At 50.3% G+C, this 9,090-nt stretch overlaps 1 protein-coding gene across 1 annotated transcript; it reads right to left on the bottom strand.

Annotated features, from left to right (window-relative positions):
- Positions 1–3,913: 3,913 nt before the first annotated feature.
- LOC124683281 (fructokinase-2-like) lies at positions 3,914–6,787 on the bottom strand. The gene is made up of 3 exons (XM_047217836.1): positions 6,384–6,787; positions 4,432–5,094; positions 3,914–4,345 (listed from the first exon to the last, which is right to left on the bottom strand). Exons 1-3 carry the CDS (start codon positions 6,594–6,596, stop codon positions 4,211–4,213), a joined length of 1,011 nt encoding a protein of 336 aa, XP_047073792.1. The 5' UTR covers positions 6,597–6,787; the 3' UTR covers positions 3,914–4,210.
- Between the last annotated feature and the right edge of the window lie 2,303 nt (positions 6,788–9,090).

Below are 9,090 nucleotides of genomic sequence, written 5' to 3'. Positions count from 1 at the left end.
GGATAACGATAATGGTACGGTTGTGGTGGATGCGATGATCTAGCTTTGCCTTTGTAAATACCATTGACAAGCTGTGGTTTGGAAAGAGATAGATATGGCTGAGATTATGCCTGTAATTGGGCACGTTAGCGGTGGCCCACCAAGTGCCCGCCTGAGCCCATCAAGGTAAACGGAATGCCGCTATGTATCCGTAATAATACGTTCATCAAAAGCGGCGTCCGTGTATACCCGCCAGCGTCAGGCAAAAAATAGCTAGCTGCGATTCCCCCAGCCTCGTCAGGAACAACCAGCGATCCCTCTCTGTAGGAATGCTTGGCGCCGTGACACCTCCCTGAGAACCTCGCCAAGAACCTCGCCGGCCGCCGGGATCCCCAAGAAAACATTGGAGGCGGAGGGCAATGGCCATGGGGAGGACGAGCTCGATGCGACGGATCTACAACTTCGCGGTGGAGGGGAGCGGCGGAGGCGCGCGAGTCCAGGGAGAAGCGGAGTGGACGGAGGGAGAGGGAGGGAGCGGATGGAGAGGGGGCGGACCGGCGGACCATCGCCGTCTCGCTAGCCATGGCGCGGCGCGCGACGAAGGGGAGCGGAGCGAGGAAGAAATCGTGGAGCGGCGGCTGGCTGCGGTAGGGAAACGCGTAGCGGAAGCCCACCCAGGTTTTTCCCCTGACCGTGGGTGTCCGATATTAAGTTTTAATCGGGCTGGGCTGGCGGCACCGTGGACGGCCCGTGACCACCTACAGGCTGAGCTGAGATTTACATACTTACATGGAAAGTTTGTGAGGTGCAAAAATGGCAAGAGCTATCGTACTGATTGATCCTTTTCTTCTTGGAAAAGTCTGGTATTCAGCCGGGCGATCCGATCATCCGTCTCTCCCGATCCTCCGTCTTGTCCGTCTTCCATTTGCCAGCTTTTGCACGGGTCCCACCACGTCTTCCCGATACTCTCGCTCCATCTCTTCCGCTGCAAATTTTCCTTCCCAATCCCCACGCGCAGAGCTCGGAACTCCAGAGATCGAGACCGTCGTTTCCCACGCCGCAACGCCACCGTTTGGCCAAGCTACCACAGATTGTTGAAGCCAGCCGTCGCGGTCCAAGTCCCAAATCCACGGAATCTCACTGGTGTTTTGTGTCTGCGTCTATGCGATAAAGTTCCTTTGAAACGCCAGCGCCAAATCCTCTGTCTCTCTCTATCTCCAACTCTCCTGGCGCGGACGCTGCTGCAAAAAGGCGAACTCCAACGTCAGAAGAAGTTGCGAGTGGTCGCCGTCAATGCCGCGCTGCTACAAGTTCAGTCCAATGATGCTACAAGAGATGGTCGAAGATGCTGCGAGCCGTCCGCCGCTAGAGCCACCTTTGGTGTCGCCGCTGCTTCAAAAGGCGACCTCCCGCTGCTACAAACTAGACCGATAGTTCTACAAGAGATGGTTGAAGATGCTGCTAGCCGTCCATCGCGGGAGCCACCGTTGGTGCCACCGCTGCTACAAAAGGCAACCTCCGCTGCTACAAACTCAGACCAGTATTGCTACAAAAGATGAACATGCTACGAGCCGTCCATCGCCGGAGCCACCGCCAGCGCCTTCGCTGCTGCAAAAGGTGACCACCGCTTCTACAAACTCAGGCCCATGATGCGACAAAAGATGATCGAAGATGCTGCGAGCCGTCCAGCCTCCGCAAGCGCCGCCCCTGCTGTGGCCAACAGCTCCGCCACCAGTGCAAGATGGTACATGTCGTGCTTCTAGGCTTTGATGACGCTGCTCCATGGCGTCGTCGATGGAGTTGCAAAGGGAACGAGAACTGTTGCGCCGCCGCCGTCCTGCTCTGCGATGGGCATGTGCGAAGTTTGTTATGTTGTGATCAAAATTCATATTAAATTAAGGGAGGCTAACTTCTGACGAGGGTAGCAAGGCCCGTCGGAGGAGGCTTGGGCCGAAGCATACTCTGGGGAGGGGGTGCAGAGGGCGATAGCCCCTGTGGTACGGATCGCTGCCACCATCTATATATACCTCTTGTAAGTCGACGGTTAGGGTTTATCAGATTATAAGATAACCCACGTTATAGTGAAGTTTTTGCTGGCTGGCGCCCACAAATTTTTTTCCTCTATGTTGGAGGGTTTTTCACGTTAAAATCTTGTGTCTCCGCTGCAATTTTCTTTTCTAACAAGGTCATCTTCTGTAGCGGTGGCAGCCACCAATATCGTCGGAGACAACTGGTGCGCGAGTCCTGCAGGAGATGATTTTTTTGTTTTGTTTAAGGAGAGAGACCGTACAAGGAAGAACAGCGGAGGCAAGGGAGACAGAGCGTGTGTGGGATCAAGCGGCCCACCAGATTCAATCGAACGGTGGTGGAGGCGGGGGATCGATCCCCAGGGGACGCTCAGCAGTTCCCATAAAGCTATTTAGCATACACAACATTGTACTCGAAACAAAAAACAGTGCAGAGCAGAGTAGAGAAACTTTGGAAAAAAAAACTTATGATAAACGTCGCATGTTTCAAGCCTGATGCGAGCTGCCAATCAAAAAGAATTCTGACGCTCAGTTGCTAAGAGCATCTCCAGTCGCGTCCCCCAAATGAGGTTTGGGAGACCGCGGACAAGAAATGGGGAAAAAACGGTCCAGTCGCGTCCCCCAAAGCTAATTAGCGCCTCATTTTGTGTCCGGCGTCCCCGGTAGAGACTCTATGTATAGAGTCTCTACCGGGGACGCCGGACACAAAAACAGCGTCCACATGCATGCATGCAGCCCCTAGTCCCCACATGCTAGTCTCTTTCCCCACACTTTCTCTCACCTACTTTTCCCACATGGGGTGGTCCCCTCTATTAAAATGCATGCATCCGGACGCTGTTTGAGGGATGCGGCTGGAAAGGGCCTCTTTTTTGTACAGATTTTTGGTCTCTTTTTGTCCGGCGCGGTCCCAAACGTGCCCCAAATCATTTGTGTCGGACGCTTTTTGAGGGACGCGACTGGAGATGCTCTAAGTCGGCCCATGTTAACCTTATCAGCCAGAGGTAAGTAACATTGCATCACACAGGAAAACAACATCCAAAAACAATGAAGCGGATTTTTTTTCTTTTTCGGAACACATTTCTATTCATTCCAGGACTCGTCATTCAGCTTGCCAACTGTTTAAGTTTTGATTCCGAAAATCGTACAGTAGAATAAAAGCACGTGTTTCATAGCCTGAAGCCGACACTAAGTAAAGTAAGCAAGTCAATCATGAATTTAAAGAGGCCTGATAGTGACTGCCAACCAGAATAGGATAATGTTAATAGTGAAATCATTACTTATGATGCAACTTATCAGCCGGAGATTTGATTTTTTTTTTTGTTTCCCATCACGTCCATTTGTTGCAATACTCATTTATAATTCCTGGTGAAGGCTACAATACCGCTATACCAGTAGTATCCATAGACAAGAAGACAGCCACCAAACGGAAGCAACTAAAACCACCAAAATTGAAACCCCAAAGCAACATTGCAATCTTATGAGCAAGAGGTACTCCTATGATGCACTTCTTTTTAGATGCTTATGATGCAATCTTATATGGCAGAGGTAAGTCATTGCATCACACAGGAAAACATCATCCAAAATCAATGCAGCATAACAAATTTTCATTTCCGAATACATTTCCATTCATTCCAAGACTCGTCATTCACACGGCCAACTGTTTAAAGTTTTGATTCAGGAGTAGAATAAAAACCACATGTTTCAAGCCTGGTGCCGACTCTAAGCAAAATAAGCAAGTCAATCATGAATTTAAAAAAGCCTGATAATGACTGCCAACCATAATAGGATAATGTTATGTATGAAATAATAACGTACGATACAACTTAACAACCAGAGATACGAAAAAATGCATCAGAATATAAAAGCGCATCCAAACTCAAGGCGAAACAATGAAGGCGAAACAAGGCGAAACAATGAAATTTTTCTTTCCGATCACGGGTCCATCCATTGCAATACACATTGATAAATTCGAGGTGAAGGCTACAATACCAGTAGCCTCCATAGAGTAGACAAGACAGCCGCCAAACGGAAGCACTTACAACCACCACGCATGCTTGCTTTTTATTAAGCGCCCACGAGGTCTCAACACACACTAAACTCAACTCGAAGCACGCACAGAGTCACGAGAGAACTCTCTAAAACGCAGCTACATTCACCTAAACTGAAACCCCGAAGGCGCGACACGACGACGACGACCAGCTCGCTTAGTTGCTGCCCTTGCTGATGAGCTCCAGGGCGGTGGCGGTTGTTGGTAGTGCCGGGATGGCTCCCTTCTTGGTGGTGCAGATGGCTCCGCACGCGTTGGAGAACTGCAACGCCTCCCTCAGCTTCTCCTCATTCTAAGAAATCAAAATGATGCATCAGTAACATTCATTTAAACGTAATTAAATCAGCTTGTTATTGATATTGGTAACGGAGGGCTCACGTGGAAGATAGAGTCGTCCTTGGCGACATTGAGAAGGAGCGAGCCAACGAAGGCGTCGCCGGCACCGGTGGTGTCGACGGTCTGTACAGAGTACCCAGGCACCGACCCCTTGAAGTCCTTGGTGAAGTACCTGCACCCCTTCTCGCCGTCGGTGACAATGAGCAGCTTGAGGCCCTCGAACCAAAGCGAGAGGACGTTCTTCTCATCGTTCGCGTCACCCTGGGTCAGGAAGGCCACCTCGTCATCGCTGACCTTGATGAAGTCAGCCTCCTTCCAGATGCTCAAGATCCCGTCGCGGGCAGCCTGCTCCGAGGGCCAGAGCGGCAGGCGCACGTTGGGGTCGTACGAGCAGAGGATGCCGCCGGCCTTTGCGGCGCGCATGGCGGCCACGTGCGCGGAGCGGCAGGGCTCGGTGATGAGCGAGATGGAGCCGTAGTGGAAGATGCGGGCGCGGCGGATCAGGTCGAGGTTCAGCTCCGCCTCGGTGAGGAGCATGTCGGCAGATGGGTTGCGGTAGAACATGAACTCCCGCTCGCCGTTGGACTTGAGGGTGACGAAGGCCAGGGCCGTGCGCGCGTGCTGGTCGAACAGGCAGCCCTCCGCGTTCACGCCGTTCTGCTTCAGGATGTCCACCAGCATGTGGCCGAACTCGTCGTCGCCAAACTGCAGAGGAAGGCCATCATCGGTTGATCAGAATTTCAGACAAAACAATCTCGATCAGAATTATGTGCAAACAAAGGAGATCGATGGATACAAATACAATTATAGATTTTAGTTACTGAAAGTATACATACAGTATGTAAGTACAGAGGCTGTCAGATAGATTAGTGTTTTTTTTTTGAGATTTTCCTGGTCTTTAGTACAACTTTTGTAGTATCTGAACTCACGCACAACACACTCCTCACACACGCACACCACCACACACACGCCACCCGTGCGCAAGCTAGACCTAACCAAACCTATACTAAGACTTGAGCCTCCGCGAGCCTAGATCTTCTGGGAAACCCCTGCGGTGGTGGGCACACCACAATACCAGTGTCGAACCGCGGTGTTAGATTTGAGATGACCGCAGATGCAGGTAATAGAAGCCGTCGGATCCGAGTCAGCTTGGCTAAATGGGGCCCATAAAATTGTGGGAGAGTGTGAGTTGCAGTAGAGTATTTTACACGTGACCAGAAAGGCCAAAGGTACCGGCATCGAGCGGCTACATGACACCGACGGAGCCAAAGCATCAATTTTTATTCCACTCAAAACTAAAATGCATAAACTACTGAGACTAGCTAAGATCATTATCGATTCGATACTAAATTTATTCGTAAGATATTAATGGCGAGAACAAAACTGACGGTGCAAATGAGATAAGATTTGTATAATAAACAGAAAAAAACGCGACGTGAGGTCACATGACGACGAAGCACTCCTCTGTCCGGCGCCACCCACTCCCACTCCCCACTCCAGGCCAGCGATCATTGCTGCTGCTGCCACTTTTGCGTATGGTCATATGACCCAGCTATACAACCACGAGATGTCCTACCTAGAAATGGGGTAGATCATATCCAAGACGAAAATAAAGTGGAGATTTTGGTAGGTGCTCTCAACACTGACAAGTGGGGACATGTGTATACGAGAGGATCTGTCGTGTCAGTGGTCCTATTTTGGTGTTCGGATAAGCTGCAGTTCTAAAAGTAATGGAGTGACGAAATCGATCAGTGATCTCCTACTAAACCTTACGATCACCAATCATGGAAAGGTCAACGCCGATCTCCGCCGTCCCCGACGATCTGACGGACGCGGACGCCCCAACCATCGCGCCCCATGATCAGATCCGAAGCAGAGCACATCAGATCCGAGCACACAACCATCAACTAGTCAACCCCAGACGGATCTACCAACGCAAACGTAGAACCGTGGTAGAGATGGACGGCGATCGATCAGTGCGTGCATATACGTACCTTGCCGACGAAGGCGGAGGAGCCGCCGAGCTTGGAGACGGCGCAAGCGACGTTGGCGGGGGCGCCGCCGGGGGCCTTGACGAAGCCGCCGGACTCGGCGAGGGATACGCCGGCCACGTCCGGCACGAAGTCGATGAGCATCTCCCCGAAGGAGACCACCAGGCCTGGGGCGGCCGCCGCCGCGGGAGCGACTCCGTCACCGAGGGGCGCCATCGAGCAGAGGAAAGCCGGGGTAGACGAAACCGAGCACGAGCGGATCAAGAAAATGGAGCACGGGGGATGCTGGTGAGGTGATGGTGGATCGTTGAGGAGAAGCGAGGGGGAGAGGGTCGGCTTATAAAGGCTGCCGTGGCCGTGGCTTGACGGAGGGGGTAATTCATAATTGGCTTATCATCCTAGTCAGATTAACCTCCGTAAATCGCTCCGCTAGACTATGTTCGGGTTGGTTTGGATAATCATAGTAGCGCGCGGGGCTCCGATAGTGGATGATTTGACTGGCTGACTTGTGGGTCCACGAACCGGCTGGACCGATCTTCGGACGGTAACGGGTTGGGTAATCAGGCTCGTGCATGATCTATCACCCACTACCTATAAAAAAGAAAGGGTAATTATCCATTACCGTGATTGTTGGAGAATCTCTTCTCTCTACGAAATTACAGTTTTATATAATCTAAATTTGTTTTGACGCCACTAATTCTCCATTTCTCCTCTCGGCTGCAACCGAGTCGAGTGTTTTTTTAAAAAATCACAGTACAAACGTAGACGCTCACATACACGCGCATACACTCACCCCTATAAACGCACACACGTAGAACTTACCCCTATGAGCACCTCCGGAAGACTGAGCCAGCGGATTGAATCTTGAAAATGACGAAGTCACCACAAGCGCCTCGCTGTTGACGGAAACGTCGCCTCCAATATTCTGTCTTCATAAGACACACAGATGTTAAACCTGGGGTTTGAACTCGGGTGGGCTGGGGGTACAACCACCCTCCTAACCACACAACCTCAGGTTAGTTATCCAAACGAGTCGAGTCAGAACGAGCTAGAACGAGCTCAAACTATGTGAGTTAAAGGTCGAGCTGCAGTATTTAATTCATACTACTCGTAGCTTGTACCGATCCTGAGTTGGTCTTGAGCTAGCTAGTTTTGAGCTAGGAAAACCAATAAAATCTTCGGAGTTTTCTTGCATATGGGAGGAGGAACAAAAATTGTCATCGGAGTTAAACTTTCTTATTTTCTTAATTAAATTTCATCTAAAGTCCAAGGAATGAATCCCATCCACCTCATATAAGGTAATTAATTATCATATTTCTATTTAATATATAGCCTAATTGTTGCACATGATTGTACATTTTTTGAGCCATCGAAACTAATTGAGAGAGCTAGTGTTGGCCCAAATCAATACATTTTTTAATCTAATTATAAAAGACAATCATATTGGGCTTATTTTTTTTAAGCTGATCTCAAATCGATCTCAAGCCGTCCACGAGTGTCAAACTTTTCTTGGTGCCCTTGTTGGAGCCACCTGAAACTCACTCGGATCCAGCTAAGTAAAAGCAGAAGAGGACACCGATGCGCTAGACGGACGGCTGAAATTCTAAGAGGAGCATGCACACGGCTGCATGCAGTTTGCAACGGAGGGCGTGCTGATCCTGCCTCCATCTAGGTACACCGTCCATGCATGTGTACTCCAGCTGCATCAAGGTTTGAACCAACTTGCTTGGCAGCTTCCAGTTTTCAGTTAAACCACGAGCTCCAAGACGGAATTAAGATGCAAAACCAACGGCGCACGTTGATTTAATACCATCATCATGCATTATCTGGACTCATGGTGCACACGTTCCTAATGAAAACAGCCCTTGCTCCACGAGGAGGGTGTGACAGAAAACAAACTGCTGTCCTCTTCTGGTGTGCATGTGCGTCGAGGTCTGTGATGGATGTGTTTCTATTTGATTTTTGCAGCTAGCAAAGTGTCTCTTTAATTTGGTGGTGTAGTAAGTTTTAAGTTAGCCCGGTAGTTACGACCAAACGATCGCTATAATCTCGACCTGCTTGTGGGGCACAATTATTAATCTGAAATCAGATCTTAAAGGATCGATAATTGTCTTTAAAAATGATCTCGCCTGATGAGCCTGGCTAACTAACTTAGGATAAGTATATCAAATGTGCGGTTTATCAAATTAACCATGAATTATGAATGGACGGTTTATCAAATGTGGGATACAAGAAAAACTGGGTCCATAATGGATTCGATTTTTTTAATTATCTCAGGAACGAATTGATCCAGCCATGTGGCCTTTCATCCAAAATTTTCTTATAGATCAGGTAATGTATAGTTTGTATGGTTTTTTGAACCCGGTTTCCTTTATAAACTAGCTGTCCCCCGACCCCGCGTCGCTCCCGCACGGGGCCACCCAGGCAAACCCTAGCCGCCGCCAGCGGGCTCCCCTGTTTCGAGCCACATCCGCCGCCGCTGCCACGAGGTCGACGCGGTGGCGGCGGCATCCTTGCCGCCAAAGGCTGTGGGGGCGAGCTGCCGTGGAGGTGTGGAGGTGTCGTTGAGGTCATCATGGCGGCCTGGTCGGAGGCGTTGGTCGGCGGTCGGCCGACGCAGCGTCGAGGTGAGCTGAGCGCCGGGGCGGCGGCCTCGGGATCTCACGGTGGACGAGGTAGCTGCTATGGCTGCGTGGCATCATTGTGATCG

The sequence above is a fragment of the Lolium rigidum genome, chromosome 1, assembly GCF_022539505.1.
Source record: "Lolium rigidum isolate FL_2022 chromosome 1, APGP_CSIRO_Lrig_0.1, whole genome shotgun sequence".
Classification (NCBI taxonomy): Eukaryota; Viridiplantae; Streptophyta; class Magnoliopsida; order Poales; family Poaceae; genus Lolium; species Lolium rigidum.
This window is presented reverse-complemented; position numbering and strand designations above follow the sequence as displayed.